The following is a 21,366-nucleotide window of genomic DNA, read 5'->3' on the forward strand; positions in this document are numbered from 1 at the left end:
ATTATTTATTGTACAATTCATACCTCCAGATCATAAATCCTGGATAAGCCACTGCCTATTATACACCCAAAGCATCTTTTACCTACTATGCACGTCTAATATGGTAGTGATGAATGCACTGGCGGAGCCAATTAAGGACAAGGGGGGACGGTGGTACCCCAAAATTCTGTAATTATTGTTATTTGAGAGTAACCAATGTCAAAGCTATCACGATGGTCCAATGGTATTGCACTCCTTTCTCATTACTTAGATCACATGTTCGATTCTATTTGGACACCAATTTAATTTCCTTATTTTGTTAAAACAAACCATTGGAAATATTTTCAATAATACTTTCCCAAAATAATGTAAAAGATGATTTCTGAGTAACGGTATTATTTCATGTAAAAATTTATCGCACCCCCAAATCAAAAGTTCTGGATCCGCCACTGACAGAACCTCATTGAAGCCCGTCGGTAATCCTCGAGCGTGGGGCGCGGTCGCCGTGATGGAGCTAAATCCACCTCCAGTCGTCGTGGTTCATTTTTGTTTGTGAGAGATTATCGAAATATTCATATGAAATGTGAAAGATGAGAGAACTGTTCGTATGAAAAATAGAATGACAAACGAGGTTTAAATAGACAAAAATTCAAAAAAAAAAAAAATCGAAAACGCGTTGCATCGTCCGCGTCGCCCACAATGGGCGAATGATGGGGCGGACAATGCCCTATCGTCCGCGAACGATGCATTGGGCATTGTCCGCGCAGCCACAGTGGGCAGACGATGGCGCGCCCGAGGCATCGGGCGGCCTATCATCCGCCCTATTGCGGATGCTCTAAGAGTTTCATTTTACTATTTTATTCTATCCACTAGAAGTTTCAATTCATTATTATCATAAATGGTAAATATTTTTATATTAAATGCAGCTAAATAGACGATATGTTCTTAATAAATTTAAGCTTCTATTTACCTAATAATTCTAAATGCATGAACATTTGATTAACCTTATTTTTTCATGATTATATCAATTTAAGATGAATTTTGTGTCAGTTTACTAACCCCATACCATATGCAATGCGATAATGTACGGACCAACTGTCGGTCACACGTATCTGATTTTAATTTGGATCTACTTATCTTGTTCCTTGTGCTAATTAAGTTAATTAGATGTTTAGGGCGTGGATTAATTTATTAGACATTTTCACGCGTTTAATTAAATGAGCATGTCTGAGTTGGGTAAGGCATCATCACTACTTGATCTGTGTAGGAAACCAAATTCACAGCTTTTTCTCCAAACTTTGAAATCAACCATTTTTCATGTGATGTTGTGAATGTTTAATCCACTACATTACAACATAGTTTATGTTAATAAATTTTATTTATTACATTAATGCTTGTTTCCCAGAGGAGAATTCCATTTTTAAATGAAAAATTAGTTAACACAAGGAGAATTCTTTTTTTCATATACATGTCCTCTTTCTCCCTCTCTCCTTATAGGAAGGATATTGAATTTATTGAGCCTATTGTTCCTCATAAACTTAGCCTAATGAGGTCCATCTTAAAATTTTGGCCTAAAAATTAGGAATTGTCAAATCACTATCATAGAAAATGAAATTTGAGAATCAAATTGATTATTTGTTCTCCTATAAGTTTGGTGGGCAACTTATTTTTTGGGGGTGCGCTAGGGTTATAGGCACATTATTATGCCAACAAATATAACTGAAAATGTGAGGCTAGAGAGAGAAACAGAGGTGTAGTTGGGCCTACAACAAAACTGATTTTTTGTCACCTACTTCATTTATGTACTCTGCAATAACATGGCTGATGATGGACAATCACATGCCTTGTTTTTATGTTTCTTTCAACTCTTTCTTTGTAGTGTTATTTTATTCTATTCTATTCATAGATATGAAATTCTTAATGGTCTAATAAAACTTCTGAAAAAGATCAAATAATAATTCGAGAACGTTGTTACAACATTGAGGATAAGATGGTAGTGCATTTGGGCCAAACACATTCTTTGAGAAGGTATAGAAGATGAAGTTTCACTAAGAGCCCAATTATACTATTTCCTATCAATATTATGCAGCAAAGGTTGATAGGTCCAAAAATCTGATTTTTTATGAAAAATTAATAACTAAACCAAATTGTTCAAAAAACCGAACCCAAAATTTTAACAATGCATCTGATCCAAATTGAACGAAAATCCAAAATTTCATAAAATATAAAAAAAAAACTCGTTGTCGTCGAACATAAGCGTTGGTGTGGAATGGTCTGCGGATAACCGACAAGGCTCGGAACAATGTTTCCAAGATGTGCAATCTCAACATAAATTACTTCATCAATAGAGGAGACACCAACCGTTACTTGACTCAAACCCGTTATCGTTCTCGTGTAATCATTAATACCATGGATCTAGGGAGGGCTTAAGCCCACCTCTATTTTTATTTTTTTTAGAATTTTGATGGTACGTAACATTATCTCTCAGCCAACACAGAGTGAGAAGAAGATATTGAGAGCAGTTTTTCAATAAGTTTATATTCATTTGCTTATAAAAAAAAGTTATAGAGAGTTCATGAGGCTCATCATCATTACCGGAATAATCTATTTTATTAGATAAATATTATATTGAAACATACTTAGAAAAAATAATGCCTACACAAGTACTACCTATCACTGCCTTTGTACAGCATTCTCCTCACTAATAGAGTGATCAAGTTGAATCCCTGTTGCAGAGGTTGTTACCAGATATGAGTGAACTGATGGCGAAGGCGATGAAAGCCAAGAACGACACTGCAATTGAGGCGCTGGCCATCAACGTGAACTCGTCTTTCCCCCAGTTTGTTATCCAATCTGTAACCCTTGTAGCAGCCGCTGAGGATGCTGACATTATAAGATAGGCCAAAATCTGAAGAAGGCACAAATATCTTGCGTGAGAATACTCATATATGATTACACTCGAATTAAACATGAACAATTCAATCTAATTGACATATATAACAGGCAAAGCTTGTTCTTGATAATGCTTGAAATTGTAAAACAGAGAGCAATATCGACAATGTGATACGAGCCTCTATTATTATTATTTAGTTTAGATATTATAGGGATTTAGCATATCTTTTTCTATATCTTTGTTTTCTTGTTCATTAAGTCAGTAGCATTATAAATAGGATAGACTGTTATCTTTTTTATTCATTCAATCAATTAATAAAATCATTATCGTTTATCCACTTGTGGAGTATCAAGCATCCAAAATTATCTATCGTTGCTGACAAGATTCATTCTTGCGCCCAGCTCTAACTCCGGAGATCACCGCCGACCCAAGACTTGGGCACCGGATTAATCAACGGATTTAAACTCTCAACGCTGCCGACGGAGACTCCTCCGCGCCAGCCTATCGTTTGTCCGCCGACCCTTAAACGAGGGCGCCAGAATTGTGGTGTTATAGTTGTGAATTCGGACGGAATTCACCGTTAAGAGCAGGAGGCTCTTAACAACTGGTGCTTTCATCTAGTACTCATGAAGCGTTACAACAACAACGGAAAATCAGTTTGGGGACAAAATCGGAACGATTCGTACCCGGTTAACAGGTTCGGAGGTCGTCCACCCTTCGGAGGCCACCGCGATGGTAGCGGGAACTACCGATCGTCAGGGGACGACGGTGACATAGAGGGTCGCACAATGGAAGAGACCCATCACGATGATCACGTAGGCAGCAAATTGGATCGGGTTCTGGAAAAACTTGATCAATTCGACGTATGGAGGGAGGAGGCAGATCGAAAATTCGAGAATCTAGCTCCTGCGATAACACGCGACTCTGACGTGCCGTTAGGGTTCAACGATGGGGATGAACCACCATGGGACGATAATAGAAGAAGGAGACCGCGGGAGAAAGGGTTTCAGCCGAGAAACCCTAATCTTGGTTTCCTAGAAGGGCCGCGTCGCGAGGAAAAGAGCCGTATAGGCCATGGCTGGGAATTTCAAGGGGAAAGACATCACAATTTCGCCCGCCCCGCTACGTGTTGGGACCCACTGCATCGTTACAAGTCCCACGTTGCGGGCTATGAGAAACCTCAGAGGGTTAAGATGCACCCACCTCGATTCAATGGATCGGACGCTACTAATTGGGTGTCGAGGGTTCAGTACTACTTCGACCACGTTATGATGCCCGACGCTGAGCGCCTGCACTACGCCGTAATGTTGTGTGATCCGCCGGCAGCGGAGTGGGTTTTCAATTATTGCACAAACAACTATTTTATCGCGTGGCAGGATTTCTTGGAAGATGTACGGCATCGTTTTGATGGGCAGAGTTTTAAGAATTATTATGGCCTTCTCGCCAAGCTTACTCAGACAGGAACAGTGCGGGAATATCATGATACTTTCAATAGGTACCTCAACAGGGTGCAAGGGGTCCCGGAATCGGAGTTATTCACACTCTTTGTCGCAGGCCTTAAACCAGACATGCAGGAGCGTCTGCAGTTACATCGCCCCTCGTCGCTTGCAGCCGCGATGGCCTTAACGTTGGAGTTAGCAGACATTCAGGTAGGTTGTGGCCAGCCATCGACATCGCCTACGAGTTTGCGTCGGCCTTGGCAGAATCGGGGGCCTCGAGGGCAGCTAGGGGTCTCCTCTTCGCAGCCCCTTTCTCAGCTTCCATCGAGATGTGTCCCCACATTGGACTACTCATCACATGAACCACCAACAAATGTGGATCCCATTGTTCGTGGGTTTGTAAAATTCCGACCTTTGCCGTAGCCTCCACTGCCCCATCGCTTTTGGAGTGAGGTCGATGAGGGCAGATGTTATGGAGAGGTCGTTACTCACATTCATTCGCCAACACGAGACGGCGACGAGGAGCTTTGTGATTCAGAGGACTCCATATTAAATGCAGAGCTTTGTGATTCAGAGGACTCCATATTAGAGGAGGAGCGTTGTGATTCACAGAACTCCATATTAGAGACAGTAGCAAAGAAACTCATGGATCGTGGCTTGCCTAATGAGAATCGGGGATCTATGGAAGGTAGAGATGGCAGACTCGAAGACCAACAAGTTTCATTTTTTGATGAAATCTACCCACCGTGCAGCCCCGATATGAGTAAACAGAAGGAGGAAGATGCATTGTGTAGGAATATATGTAGGTTTTTAAAGAGATTGAATACTTGGATAATTTAGAATCGTGTGAAAAACACTTTCAGATCAAGTATTTTGTGGATACAAAATCTATGATCGGATAAGACTAAATTCATCTATATCTTTTAGTTTAGAATTTCTGTTTATATTTATACACAACACTACAGAATTAACTGCCATGACAGTTAATTTAACCGCCAAAATGGGTAACTGTTTTGTGCAGTTTTGGCGCTAATGACAAACTGTTATTAACTGCCAAACAGTTAACGTCATTTAAATGTATAACAGAATTATGAAATACTGAGTTTCATAATAACCTTAATACATTTAATACCAGCAAATCATATCATTAATATATTATAAAGTATTTAGTAATACTTTCATATAATACACTAAAATTCCAACATTCCTCCCCCATTTTAGTGTTACCATAAAACAAAACAGAAAATAAAATTGTGCATAAATGAAAATATCCTAAGGATTGAATTTTCATCTTAGCATGTTAATATACAAATATTCGAATATAAGAGTGTTCTGAGAATTGAACTCTTATTATTACATTGAATATCAGATTTAACATACACACAATTTTCAAACTAAAATCTAAACATGACACTTATTTAAAACAAGTCTAGTGTCCTTATCCTTCAATGAACATGTATAAAGCTAAGTCCAAAGCTTTACTGGAACAACTTGGATTCCATGTTCATATAGGTAATCTTTTCATCTTGTTCTGCCAAAACACTTGTCAAAAGATTATTAAGAAGTGAAACTTCAACCTCAGTTATGCTGACAGTTGTAAACACATACCTTGAGTGATTAAACATGTGTCAAATCCTACTGTTTGGCTTTCCACATTGAATTTCACATTTAACATTTAGTTAAAAGGAAATTGGGTATCCAAACATTAGAATTATATGGACTTTAAACCCACCCTTTTAGCAGACTTGTGCACTAAGTCTCTTGCTAAACCCTTGGTTAGATGATCTGCCAGATTTTGTTGAGTCCCAACAAATTCTACTGATATCACACCATTCGTGATCAATTCCCTAACCATGCTATGTCTAACACCTAAATGTCTAGACTTGCCATTGTAAACTTGACTATATACCTTAGCCAATGTAGCAGCACTATCACACCTCATGGATATAGGTGAGATAGGTTTTGGCCACAGAGGAATTTCATAGATTAAATTCCTTAACCACTCAGCCTCTTTGCCTGCTGCTGCTAATGCAACAAATTCAGACTCCATGGTTGAATTTGTTATGCATGTTTGCTTCTTTGATGCCCAAGAGATTGCTCCTCCTCCAAGTAGAAATATACATCCACTTGTTGAGGAATGATCTTCTAAGTTAGTAATCCAACTAGCATCCGAATATCCTTCTAAAACAGACGGAAATTCATTGTAAGCCAAGCAATAATTCTGTGTTCCTTTCAAATACTTAAACACCCTCCTTATGGCCTGCCAGTGATGAATGCTAGGATTATGAGTATACCTACTCAATTTTCCCACTGCAAATGCAATATCAGGCCTTGTACTAATCATTGCATACATCAGACAGCCAATGGCCTTTGAGTATTCCAATTGCGAAATTGCATTGCCTTTGTTTGGCAATAATTTGATATTGGGATCAATAGGTGTACTAACGGGTGCACAGTCACCATGATTGAATTTCTTCAACACCTTCTCAATATAGTGAGATTGAGAGATAGAAATCTCCTTAGAGGAATTTCTTTTGATCCTTATTCCCAAAATGACCTCTGCCTCTCCTAAGTCTTTCATAGAAAACTTAGAAGATAGAAAATCTTTGGTTTGATCAATCTGATCTTGACTGGTTCCAAAGATGAGCATGTCATCAACATAAAGACAAATGATGACCCCATTTCCTGATTTGTCAAATCTGGAATAAACACATTTATCTGCTTGTTTCAGTGTGAATCCATTTGATAAAACAGTGTCATCAAACTTTTGATGCCATTGCTTAGGTGCTTGTTTCAATCCATACAAGGATTTTACCAATTTGCACACTTTGTATTCATTACCAGGAAGTATAAATCCTTCAGGCTGTTTCATGTAGATTTCTTCATTCAAGTCTCCATTTAAAAATGCTGTCTTTACATCCATTTGATGGATTAAAAGTTTATGAATAGCAGCCATAGCTACTAGCAGCCTTATGGTTGAAATCCTAGCTACAGGTGCATAGGTGTCAAAATAATCTATGCCCTCCTTTTGTCTAAAACCTTGAATCACAAGCCTTGCCTTGAATTTATCAATTGACCCATCAGTTTTCATTTTCTTCTTGAAAATCCATTTACATCCCAGAGGTTTACAACCAAGGGGTAAATCAGTCAATTCCCATGTGTTATTTTGCAGAATGGAATCCATTTCATCATCAATGGCTTCCTTCCAAAATGACACATCTCTAGAATTCATAGCTTCATTGAATGTCTTAGGATCTTCTTCTATGTTGAAACAATAGAAGTACTGAGATTGAATCTCATCTCTCGATCCTTCAATCAAATGGAGCTGAAAATTTCCATCCATGCCCACAGGTTTCCTTGGTCTTACACTTCTTCTTACCCAATGCTGAGTAGAAGGTTCATCAGAATCTTGTTGATCATTCAACATTCTGTTTTCTTGAATTGGGTTTAAATCCTTAGGTCTTGAAATAGAAGTGAATCTATTTTCATCAAATATAGCATCTCTGGATTCCATAACAGAATTCACAGGAACAACTTTGTTTGGTTCTAGGACAAAGAACCTATAAGCTTTAGAATGTTGTGCATATCCAATGAAAATGCAGTCAATTCCTTTTTCACCTAAGGTTTTTCTTTTAGGATCATTTAACCTGACTACAGCCCTGCAGCCCCAAACCTTAAAGTAACTCAGGTTTGGAGGTTTTCCAAACCATAATTCATAGGGAGTTGCCTTACTTTTCTTGTTTGGTACCCTATTTAAAATGTAACAGGCTGTTAACATAGCTTCTCCCCAAAATCCTTCATTTAAACCAGAATAAGAAAGCATAGAGTTTACCATTTCCTTTAGCACTCTATTTTTCCTTTCTGAAATTCCATTTTGTTGTGGGGTATATGGGGCTGTTACTTGATGTATTATTCCAACTGATTGAAAGTATTCAGGGTCATAATACTCACCTCCCCTATCTGATCTAAACACTTTAATCATCTCACCCTTTTGGAGTTCAACCTCTGTTTTGTATATCTTAAATTTGTCCAAAGCCTCATCTTTGGTGTTTAGAAGATATACATAACAGTACCTAGTTGAATCATCTATGAAAGTAATGACATACCTTTTATTTCCCATAGATGGGGTTGAGTGAAAGTCACATAAATCACTGTGGATTAATTGCAAAGGTTTAGATTCCCTAACAACATCCTTAAATGGAGCCTGGTTATTTTGGTTAACATGCATGTTTTACATCTGTCATTGTTGACAGTAAATGCAGGAATAAGACTGTTTTTGGACATTTCTACAATTCTTTTATAGTGCACATGTCCTAGTCTTTCATGCCAAAGCTTAGAGTTTGGAGAATTACTAGAAGTGATGACAAGGGCATTTTTGTCTTTAAATGGTAAATTAAGATTCAGCCTAAACATTCCATCACATAAATATCCAAAGCCAACAAATACACCATGCTTAGATAATACATATTTATTAGATTCAATAACTTGTTTATATCCAAGGTTATTTAGAACCGGACTAGACAGCAAGTTTTTCCTAACATTAGGTACATACAATACATTTCTTAACAGTAAACAGTTTCCAGAAGTAAATACTATCTTAATATTTCCTATTCCTTCAATTGATTCAGAAGTCCTGTTGCCCATTCTAACTTCAGACCCATCCACATTAGTTTGCAATGATGTGAACCACCTTCTATCCTTGCAAACATGACTTGTGGCCCCTGAATCAACCCACCAATTGTTCTCATCATCCTGCAAATAAGTTGCAGTTGATGTTTCAGAAATTTGGTTTAAATTAGGAATATTAAGATAAGGTAAAACCATACCCTTTTGTGCATCCGGATCTTGTGATCCAGAGTTGTCAGGTTTGGTTCTACTAGAACTTGCACCATTCTTCTTGTTCTTTTTACCACTTCTGCAGTCCTTCTTAAAGTGACCCTCCTTTCCACATTTCCAACAAGTAAATTTGGATTTCTTGTTTGTGTAATTGTCACCAAAGTTGCCCTTTCTTTTGCCTTTGGACTTGTTACCAGTATCCATCATGTTAACAGATGGATTAACAGCCACACCCTTATCGTTGGGTTTTCCTTTCTCTTGATTCCTTAAGGATTCTTCAATTCTGAGATGGCTGCCCAATTGGACCAAGGAAAGTTCTTCCTTTTGATGTTTAAGGGTGTGTTTAAAGTCCCTCCAAGATGGGGGCAGTTTGTCAATCACACTGGAAACAGAAATGGATTCATCCATTTTCATGTGGTGTTGTTCAAACTGTCCCAGAATCCGGAGTAGTTCATTGTATTGTTCCATAACTGGCCTTGAGTCTATCATTTTGTAGTTATTGAAATCACTCACAAGGAATTTCCGGCTTGAAGCATCTTCAGCCATGTATTTGGCTTCCAAAGAATCCCAAAGTTCCTTGGCAGATTCTGCATTTTGATAGATGTCGAACAGGGAATCATTCATACCAGTCAAGATGTGCCCTAAGCATGTGTAGTCATCAGTTTCCCACTTCTTTCTCCTTCTGGTATGTTCCAGGGTTTCTTCTTCTCCTTCATTAGACACAGGCATCGGGGTACTCAGAACATACACCACCTTCATTGATGTCAGAAAGAAGTGCATCTTTTTCTGCCATCTTCTGAAATCTACCCCTTCAAACTTGTCGAGTCTTGTGATTCTGGATGCCATGTCTCTCACAGTTTCTCCTCCAGTCATCTTGTACAATTTACTTGATCTTTGTAGGAATATATGTAGGTTTTTAAAGAGATTGAATACTTGGATAATTTAGAATCGTGTGAAAAACACTTTCAGATCAAGTATTTTGTGGATACAAAATCTATGATCGGATAAGACTAAATTCATCTATATCTTTTAGTTTAGAATTTCTGTTTATATTTATACACAACACTACAGAATTAACTGCCATGACAGTTAATTTAACCGCCAAAATGGGTAACTGTTTTGTGCAGTTTTGGCGCTAATGACAAACTGTTATTAACTGCCAAACAATTAACGTCATTTAAATGTATAACAGAATTATGAAATACTGAGTTTCATAATAACCTTAATACATTTAATACCAGCAAATCATATCATTAATATATTATAAAGTATTTAGTAATACTTTCATATAATACACTAAAATTCCAACACATTGTTAGACGATGTAGAGGAGGACGATTCCACTGATGAAGTGAAGAAGGTCATCGCCTCACTCAATGTTGTTCAAGTGTCATCCAACAATGTTCTTGGAAATGGTTGGGGCAAGAAAGGAGATGGTGCTTACACCGATTTGCCCGTAATTGCTTGTGTCTATGTGGATTTGAATGTCGGTGATGTTCCAAGTATGAATCATCGATCAACATCGCTCGACAAAGATGCAAGGTTGATCCCTCCGAGTAATGACATGCCATGCTTGGGCATTCTGGGAGGCAAGGACAAGCTTTTCGATTTGGCAAGGAATTTTTCCGACACAGTTGGGTCTCCTTGGTTGATTTTTTATGGAAGTGAAGAAGGGAGACGTTCATCTGTTCGGTATGTGTTTGATCCAGGAGGAGTTGCCTCGCCGAAGCTTCTGCTTTCAACTCTCCTTTTTGCTTTGTGGTTCCCACCTTGAGGACAAGGTGGATTTTAACCGTGGGGGAGTTGATACGAGCCTCTATTATTATTATTTAGTTTAGATATTATAGGGATTTAGCATATCTTTTTCTATATCTTTGTTTTCTTGTTCATTAAGTCAGTAGCATTATAAATAGGATAGACTGTTATCTTTTTTATTCATTCAATCAATTAATAAAATCATTATCGTTTGCCCACTTGTGGAGTATCAAGCATCCAAAATTATCTATCGTTGCCTACAAGATTCATTCTTGCGCCCAGCTCTATATCCGGAGATCACCGCCGATCCAAGACTTGGGCGCCGGATTAATCAACGGATTTAAACTCTCAACGCTGCCGACGGAGACTCCTCCGCGCCAGCCCTATCGTTTGTCCGCTGACCCTTAAACGAGGGCGCCGGAATTGTGGTGTTATAGTTGTGAATTCGAACGGAATTCACCGTTAGGAGCAGGAGGCTCTTAACACAATGTCACTTTAGATAAGTGACTTAGAATCTTATTTATGAGCTCAATGCCATGTAATTGAAGCTAAACAAGAAGAGTATTGAAGCTGAAATAAATATAAGTAACCTGATCCATGAAGAAATCAAAGTAGTAACGTAGATGGTGAGAGATGACGTGCTTCTTCGTGCCCAAAAGGTATGCCAGATCGCACACTTGAAAAGCAGAATATACGAAGCCGATGATATTTACAACAAGACAATATCTGCACATGAAAGTACAGTTTTGCATTAGTACTCCTTATCGAATAATACCAACACAAAATGCAATCAAATTGAGCATTACAAGCCAAATCATTAAATAGATACTATGGCATTAAATGGACTTGTGCAAGAGCAAAACAAGAAAATAACATTGTCAACAATTGAGATTAGAAAATAGTAGAATTGAATAAATCAGCATGATCAAAACAATTTTTACCCAAACAAGAAAGGCATTAAATCTCCCCAAAACCTAAAGAAACTTGTGTCTTATCAAGGACAGCGTAATTATAACATTCAATTCGTTAGCCAAGATTTGATATGAGTCATATGACTATTAATCACAAGTAATCATGACAACCAAACGACCTGCCTATACTCTCTATATGACTATTAATCACAAGTAATCATGACAAGACTTACCTATACTCTCTATATCGATCAAACGAATCGCCACTCCAGCCTTTCGTTTTGTCAGCAGCCATAACACTGAAGGAAATCACACAAGCAAGAGCCTCAAACACTCTCACCACCAACGCCGCCTTCGTCAGCTCCTTGCTCCTCTCCGACCGCCGCAGTATATTCTCCACCGCAGCCCTCGACCGCCTATCTCCACCTACCTCATCGACAAACCCTTCCTCCACCGTACCACCACCGCCGCCGCCGACCGCTCCCACCTTCTTAACCCCGCGCGGCGCCTCCTCCTTCACCAGCCGATTCAGCCCCAAAATCACCGGCGAACTCCCCCTCCCCCCAAATTCCCGATTCTCCGCCGCCGAATTCTCCCTCCGCCCACCCCTATCGCCGTTTCCCGAGGTGGGTTTCTCCGAATGCGGCCATGGCCGGCGCCCACCCTTCCCGGCGGCGAGTGGCGATGTCGTGGTGAAGTTGGATTTTCCCGGCGACGGCACGGGGGAGTAGTATCTCTCGGTTGGGACGAGCGATTTGCTGGTTTTGTTGCCGGGATTGTCGTTTTCCGGGAGGAAAACGGGGTCGTCGGAGCGGAGGGGCGAGTGGAATGAGTCGGTGTGACTCGCTGTTGACTCGGTGTCCGACATTGATATGTGGCTGTTGCTGTTTCTGCGAAGAGTCCGCCGATTGCTGTTGCTCGAATCGTGATTCTCCATTTAAAATAGGAATCTTGAGATTATGGAATTTTTGTGAAAGGGCGTGTGATCGGAAGGAAAGGAAATTTGAAGGAAACAAAACAAATGGATTTTGAAGAATTGTTAGGTAAAAGATTGTGTTTTGAGGGGGTGCGTGAAAGAGGAGGGTGAGGATTTCAGTCCTACTATTTTATTGGATGTTTGAAATGGCGTCGTCTGGAGATATTCGGTCTATTGGGGTTCTACAGAGGAGTGAAGATTTAGTAGGGATTATTCTCAGCAAATATTTCGCGGATTGTTTACTTGATTGGACGGCTGCATGAATTCGTCGTAAATTTGCTTTCTAATGTCAATATTTATTTCCATATCCCTAATTTGGATTCATTACAACTATCGAAGAATTTATACATGGAAAATGAGTCTTTGTAAAACAATACGTAACACATATCTACAAAAAATTTATGTAATCCCTCTCTGTGTGTGCGAATAGGAGTCTCATTTCTTTCCGGAACGGGTTTTAAGAAATGTTATGAAAAGTGGGTGGAAGAAACTTAGTGGAATAGTTGTCCTACTTGTACATATTAGTTTTAAATGATATTTGGGTGGAATGAGTTAGTGGAATAAGTGGTCTCTTTACCATTTATAGTAATTACTAACCGAGACTCTTGTTCGCGGACGGACCAAATAGAAAAATGGAACTCCTATTCGCAGACGGAGGGGACGGAGGGAGTACATATCAAGGGTACAATTATTAATCTCTTTGAATTTATGTTGGAAAAAAAATTGGGCCAATTGCCAAATAAGACAACCTAACTAGTAACAATAATCTTCTTCTGAAATTATATACTCCCTACTTAGACAACTGCTCTCTTTATTAATGATAAACAAAAACAACTTCGGTTATTTATTATTGACCATATTTAGTATTTTTAATTTTTTCTTAGTCAGCTCTAGTCTAATGGAATACTAGTCAAATGGAATATAAAAATTTAGGAGCTTAGAAAATTTGTATTCCTTTTCTTTTGAAAACGATTGCATAAACATACACACATCCCATTTCACTTTTAAAGAATTTAATATCACTATGTTTGTATTATGCGAATTGTACATTCGATGGATGCCAAAGATAGGACGAAATAACTTCTCAATTAGGGACACAAATTAGATTTTTCGAAACTCCCTTATTTTATTTTGTTTTATATTTATTTTCTTAGTTAATTAGAATAAATAGATGGAAATTTGTTGACTAATAGTATGAATTAACTTTGATATTTTTTTCTTTCTATCAATTAAGGTTTCCTTTAAAATATTTCCACATTTATTTGTGATATCATTCAATCCATCCACGACTTATCAGACCGTTCATCTATCACGTTTGTGGCGTCGTTCTTTAAAAAAACGATGATAATCATATCAAAATTGATTTGAGACGATGTATGATTATTGACAAGTTGTTGAGTCCATTTATTTCCAAATTTTATTTCAAATCAAATTTTGATGATATTGTTCTAATTTGATTATTGAAATTTAAATTAGACTAAGATATAGGGTGAACGATGGAGCTCAAATGTCAAACGTCTTTAGATCCAAACTTTGGATTATAGTCATGCCAAATATAACTTTTTATAAATTATTGCATAACTCCAAATATCCTACTACTAGTTTAGTAGTAAAATAAAACACTCGCACTATTCCGCAAGAACATGCTCAAGGGTCCCACCATTCTAATATTCAATTTAAATAAAAATATTTCCACAATATTAGAATGCATTAAAAATACCCGGAATACTATTACAAATTACTAAAAAAAATTAAAAATTACATAATTCAAATCCTAAAAATTAAAAATTACATAATTAAATTCATAAAATTTTAAAAACCCACTACGCCGAATTTCGCCCAAATGTGTTTGATTAGGTTTTCTTGTAGCTCAATGTGGGCTTTGATATCGCGCATTGTGTGTCTTATTTCGATCCTCTCTCGCACCATCGTATGCACACCTCGGCGTGGGGGAGACCTTGCGATTGAGCTTCCGGTTTCATCCTCGTCGTAAAAGTTAGTCGTCATCGGTCCTTCGTCAGCTATAATCATATTGTGCAAGATAATACACGTGTACATGATGTCGCAAATATTCTTAGAATACCACAGCCGAGACGGGGCCTTCACAATGTTGAATCGGCCTTGAAGGACCCCAAAATCTCTTTCGACGTCTTTCCAAGCAGACTCTTGACGTTTCGCAAAAAGAACCCGTCTCGTGTCTTGCGGATTGCTGAGCCTCTTCACGAAAGTCGGCCACCTTGGGTAGATACCATCGGCGAGATAGTAACCCATGTGGTATGGATTTCCGTTGACAATGAAGTCAACCACCGGTGCCACACCATTCAAAACATCATTGAAGAGTGGTGAAGAATAGATCACGTTCAAGTCGTTGTTGGATCCGACAACACCGAAATATGCATGCCAAATCCATAGGCGGTAGTCGGCGACCGCTTCAAGGATAAGCGTTGGGCCGCCGCCTTTGTGGCCGCTTAAGTATTGCCCCCTCCAAGCATTCGGACAATTTTTCCACTTCTAATGATATTGTTCATAGGCGGCACGATATTTTTCATAGTATTCTTGTTATTCGCGCTCCGCTTCAGCCATGATATCGGTGAAATCCATTTTTGAATCTTTAGAGAGGGTTTGAGTAAGAGAGGAAGATGGATGATGAATGTGTTGTATGAGAAAATGGATGATGAATGTGTGTATTTATAGATGATTTTGGGATTAAAAAAATTCAAAAAATGTTCAAAAAATTTTCAAAAAAACGGTAATAAACGGCTATATTTTTTGAGAATCCGAAAATATATTTTTTTTAATTTTTGGTATTATTTTCGATTTAAAAAAAAAAGAAATTACAACGGCATTGCCGTTGACCAATCGCACGTTGCTACGTCGCCATGCCCAGCGGCACGAACGTGCTCTTATTATCGAGCAGGGCCGTGCCGTTGGCGCGAGTACAACGACAGACGGGGCTGTGTCGCGCCGCTGGCACAGACGCTGTCCGCCCCGGAGATGCTCTTAGTAGTAGTAAAATAAAACAGAAGAGGAATCTAACCACCATATAATCGTGACAGGTGTGTAATAGTAATGAATAATGTATGTCTTCTTGATTAAGTAATAATGGAGCATTTATAATTTTCTAAAATTACAATTGGAAAAGAAATGAAAAAGTAATTAAACCTAACTTTAACTTTATATTGTGGTGCTGAAATCCTGTCTTTTGAGATATCACAGAAAGCAGTCTTCATGTTTAACTCTGCTTTTACAAACTTTCAGCCACACTAAGAACGTTTTTTATATGACACTGATTGCCACTATATTTTACTCTCACACATTTTTGTTTTATTTTAATAGTATCATCTATATATTTCCAATAGAGAAAAATGATGCAATATTACTTAAATTGATAGCATTATTTTAATGTGTTAGCATGGGATTTTATGTTATTTTGATCAGACAAATATACTCCTTTTTCTAGCCCAGCTATATATATGTATATATTACTAATATATAGGGGTTTTGTTTTGCTTAAAACACAATTTTTTTGGTCATGTACTATTATATTCTCACTAATTTTTTTATTAACTCTTTAACATTATTTGATCGTCAAAATAAATATGGACATATTATGTAGTCTATTGTTTCGTTTTATTTCCTAATAATTCTCAGCTAGAGACGAGAGAGTACAGAAGTATGGGAGTACTATTAACATTATTTAGTTAGTAATATTTTAAAAAATATTCACGTTACATCAGCAAAAAGGAAAAACAATAATTGTTTCCTTAGTAGTAATAAATTTACTAATAATGGACAAATGTGTATAACGATAACCCTTTTCCGAAAAGCAAAAAAGTGGAAAACTTATTAAAAAACACGTGGAAAGTAGTAGTTTATCTTACACTCTGTAGTAAGCAATATATAGGGTTATCGTTAAAAAGAACAAAAAATAAAAGATGCAAAAAGGAAATGAATACATCCCTATATATATATATATACATATAGTGGAGTAGTAATTTTCTTTCTTTCAAATAATCTCTATTTGGATGTCATGCAAATCCTTGCCCTTTTCCTAAAAAAATCCCATCTTTATTACTGGTCATTGAATCTCAGTCCCTAAACAGCTTAGTCCACTTTAAATTTAACTAGAATCTCAGCTGCATCAGTTGCCCGCACATCGTTAGGAGGGCCTAATTTTTCCACCACCCTCTTGTGTATAAATAATTTTGGTAGATGAAAACATTATACTTTAGACTTTTAAAAAATTTATATCGTCAAAATTATATTCTGAATCTGTCAGTTCACTGACGTCAACCTTCAACAAGTCTTTGCCATTTTCATCGATGCAAAAGCAGTGTGTATTTTATTACTACTACTACTACTACTTTATGTGCATGGAAAAGTTGCCAAACATGTCATCCTTTCACTATGATGTTTTTAGTGGCTGGCATGCATGCAAACATAGCCCACGTTTTCTCAACAGATCCTCCAAATATAAAAAAGTACAAGATGTATTTAGTTTTATTTCAAACATGTATACTCATATAGTGTCAAAATTGTTGTCATAATAACACAAATACTATAAAAAACACTCACTCCCTCACTCCGGCAACTTCAGGCGATTGAACAGCACGAGGAAACTTTGCTCCGGGACAACGTAGAGGAAGCCGAGATCTGCACCTTTCACATATGGCACCAAACCCTGCGTTGCAAAAACCAAAATTTAACAAGATCAGATTTTTGTTTGGTGAGAGCTTGGTGGGGGTGGATCTTACCTTGCCGTTCAGCTGAAGAAGCTCGCCTTCGACCCACTTGGGATTCCTGAATCCAAATTCTGCGATCCTTCCTTGGCCTCTGTAACTTGCAAGCTGGAAGAAACCCACATGATCAGTCTAGTTAACTTAGGATTGGGTTTCAAAGAGAGAGAGAGAGGGGAAGAGAGTCTTTACCACTCCTAGTTCATGTGGGTACATTCCTCGGTTGGCATTGCGATTAACCTTCCCTATTTTAGCACGAAATGTTACCTGCACGAGTGGATTGACAAGATTACTCAGTTAGGAGTTCAACGTGTAAAGAATGTAAAGTTGAACGAGCCTAGACCACATACCTGGCCAGCAGGAACGTTCAGATCCCCTGTCAGCTTGACTGCCTCGACATACTCAAAGAACTCGACATCAGAAGATTGCTTGTGATCACTCGTATTCCAGTTACCATATTTGCGCCTTAACTGCACCACCTCGGTGCCATAAGGTCCAAAAGCACCAACGTATAAACCTGTACGAACAACAATTAATGGCATGTAACCAAATCGACATACAAAAGATTGGGGGCAGAACCTAGGTAGACTCACCCTCAAATGGATCTAAATCACCACTGGGAACAGTAATCCGACTAAAATCTGTGTACTCGGACAGTTTATTCCGTTTCTGGGCCTGGCCGACGGCAAGCTTTACTATTTCACGTACATCTTTGGAAATCTGTTGGTAGTCATGAGTAAATATTTCTAGAAAGTTACTCCATGTTACTGTGTAATTTAGGAAAGATTGCTAAATTTCCTAATGCTAATACCTTAGGGGAGACCTTTTCTGAACTCCAGAAAGCCTTGGCAATTTCAGAAGGCATAAGATCGGAAACACTTTGGGCAGCTATTGCACCCACCTTAACTTTAGATGCAGCGTTTTCTTCCGGTTCATTATCGTGATATATCTTAGGAATATGCAGCATAAAGGAATCCCTCTCCATATCTTTAATATCAGCAGGGACACGAATGCACTCATCCTTGCTAGGACTATGTTCATTGTTGTGTAAAACCCCACCAATGTAAAGCTTTGTGTCTAAGTTTTCATCATCCATTGTGTCTCTATCTCCTTGGGCAGCAACCCGATCCAGCTGATTACTATCTATTTCGGTAGCATCCTCTTCTACATCCTTGCCGGTTCTGCTCTCACTGTCTTCTTCAATAAACTGCTTCAGAGTATCCTCAGTTATGTCCTCAGTAACATCGACCCTCATTACTTTAACCTTCAGTTCGGGTATTTTTTCCTTGAGAAAATTGATGACACCCTTTATTCCCTCTTCAGCAGCCCCTTCCAAATCAATGCTCTTCCCTTCGCCTTTTTCTGCTTCGCTCTCTTCCAGCTTGACATCAACCACGGCTGTATTCTCGGCTTCACCTGCTGACGGCCCCTTGGCAGATTTGTCGGACAAAGAATTGGAATTTGCCGAATTTCCTTTAGTTTGTTTTAGAAATGCAACCTGCATATGAGAAGGACATTCATGTCTTCAATCTCTAGATTTAAAATTCTACAGGATTAATTAAGATGAGATTTTAAACAAGAAAAAGAAAATGAGTGGTTTTACGAATAAGCCAACAATGCAGAACTCTATAAAATTCACACTACCTGCATGCTATATCCTCCGTCATCATCTTTAACCACGAATATTTCAAACAGTGGAGTTCCAGGAGACGATGTGACCAACTGTCTGCAATAATAACCAGATGTAGAGACTTTGAGCAAGAGCCACGATGAAGTTTATGAACCAATAAACAATTTTCTCATTTTAATTCAGTGATTACTACCTCGGACTATAAGTTTTGCCGACAAATCTTCCCATCCCTGGAGTTATCCGAACTATTCTTCCAAAAGGATCATCCAAGTCTTTTGAATATCCAACCCACCAACCAACCTGTCGAAAACCATAAGAATTATGGCATTGTCATAATTTAAACAAGAAAACAACTTCTAATGATCAAAACTGATGAACATGATTGCTAACAAGTAACAAATTACCAGCCCACTTCCTGTGTTTCGGCATAATCTTGAAGCATCATGGTAGCGTTCTTCATCGATTGCACTCTAAAGGAAAACAGATAAAATTATTATTTGAAATATTACTAGTATGAGAAATGAGAAATCACATCAACCATTATCTTTACCTTCAGCTGCGACATTATTTCAGTAATGTTATCCTTTGATGTTGCTTCTACTATAGCTATTTTCAACTTAGCAGCTTCCTGGAAGTCTTCCTTCTCTATTGCATCTTCCAATTGGAACTGTAAATTAAAACATCCCCAAAATACATAAATATATAAACAATAAAAAGTACAGTACATGATAGAATTTAAACAAACCTTGATCTCTCTCTCTCTTAAGATATGCTCAAAATTGGACAAAACCGATCGACTAAGGGGTGTTTGTTACGGTGGACAGATAAAAATAATCCCCATTAATCAACCATTTTACTTTGATAGATTGACTAATTTTCCGCTTGTTTGACAATCTTATCCTCGAAATACTCAATCTTATGTTTCATCAACAGATCAACCTACCTATAACTCAAAGTAAACATCCCCCAAAATCTCAACAAGAGTTCCTCTTTGAAGTACACACATTTTGAGATGTTCCAAATAGGACAAGTACTCTTACAAGATTTTTGTCACCCTGATAATGAATGATTTCTAGAGCTGGAGCAAACTAATATTTGAAGGGGCTATTCGGTTTGCAAAATTATATCTCTTGATTAAATATGTATTTTAAGATTATATCTTGTGATTAAACATGTATTATATTGTTTCATGAGATTGAATTTACAACTTAATCCTAGATGAATAATCATACTATGATAATTAGTCATGGCAACCTAACGGCACCCAAGAGTATAAGAAAATTGCTACATAAATTGATTAACAAATTTGAATCTGGTCCATCAGAATCACCAAAACTGATCATTAACAACAATTTGAAACCAATTATCATCCAAACCAATAAAATAAGAACCAATTCTAATTTCCCAATTCAAAAGCACATGTAAACATCCTTCAATTGCATTTAATAAACATCTACAGCATCAAATTAATGTTAAAGATCGAACCTTTAGAACAGAGGCGTAGTTCTCGGCCTGCTCAATTTCAGAAAAATGGCGAGTCCACCTATTCCAATCCCAATCCGCGGATGATTGCGCCGACAAGGACGAGGAACAGCTCGAAGAAGAAGAAGAACTACTTAAATCGGAGCTTCCATTCTCACTGTATTTCTTGATGTTTTCGGAATCGCTGGTGCAGCGGCAGAATAGCTTGGATTTCGAGCTTCTTCTGATGATAGACTTATTGGGCAAATTGGGTGAGAAATTCTTCTTCAAAAAATGGGTCAGGTTTTCGGAGGAGGAGGGGCGGAGCTGAGGCGGAGGCGCGGAGGAGTGCCCCGTAGCCCAAGCGTTGGCAAACGCCATGTGTAGCGGCGGCGGTGAGTGTGTGTGGGAAGCGTTGAGAGAAATGTGTTGTGGATAGAATGATGGAATCGGACCGAGGATAATACTTGTGCTGGTTTTTGTTCATTGGAGACACGAATTTCGACTTTTTTTTTGTCTTCGATAACATAAGTATCAAGTAGAAAATTATTTTTGTCTTCGATTTTTTATTTTGTTTTTCTTATTTTTTTGGTGATATAAAATTAATTTTAGTCTTCCATACAAAAATTATTGTTCCTTCAGTGAAACAACAAAATTGATTGTTAATATTAAAATTTTATTAGTGATAGTAACAAAATTGATAGTGTATATTTTCCTTTATCATAGTAGTCGTAGTATTACGAATTTTAA

General features: G+C 37.9%; 2 protein-coding genes across 2 annotated transcripts; both read right to left on the minus strand.

The window, feature by feature from the left end:
- Positions 1–2,501: 2,501 nt before the first annotated feature.
- On the minus strand, positions 2,502–13,102 carry LOC121761146 (CASP-like protein 4A3). The gene is made up of 3 exons (XM_042156747.1): positions 12,047–13,102; positions 11,493–11,628; positions 2,502–2,887 (listed from the first exon to the last, which is right to left on the minus strand). Exons 1-3 carry the CDS (start codon positions 12,748–12,750, stop codon positions 2,693–2,695), a joined length of 1,035 nt encoding a protein of 344 aa, XP_042012681.1. The 5' UTR covers positions 12,751–13,102; the 3' UTR covers positions 2,502–2,692.
- A 4,137-nt stretch (positions 13,103–17,239) lies between these two features.
- On the minus strand, positions 17,240–21,093 carry LOC121762098 (protein EXECUTER 2, chloroplastic-like). Its single transcript, XM_042157866.1, has 11 exons — positions 20,641–21,093; positions 19,706–19,822; positions 19,560–19,625; positions 19,349–19,455; positions 19,170–19,251; positions 18,337–19,023; positions 18,119–18,245; positions 17,876–18,042; positions 17,718–17,792; positions 17,544–17,636; positions 17,240–17,470 (listed from the first exon to the last, which is right to left on the minus strand). Exons 1-11 carry the CDS (start codon positions 20,995–20,997, stop codon positions 17,369–17,371), a joined length of 1,980 nt encoding a protein of 659 aa, XP_042013800.1. The 5' UTR covers positions 20,998–21,093; the 3' UTR covers positions 17,240–17,368.
- Positions 21,094–21,366: the final 273 nt, after the last annotated feature.

This window comes from Salvia splendens, chromosome 13 (genome assembly GCF_004379255.2).
Source record: "Salvia splendens isolate huo1 chromosome 13, SspV2, whole genome shotgun sequence".
Lineage (NCBI taxonomy): Eukaryota > Viridiplantae > Streptophyta > Magnoliopsida > Lamiales > Lamiaceae > Salvia > Salvia splendens.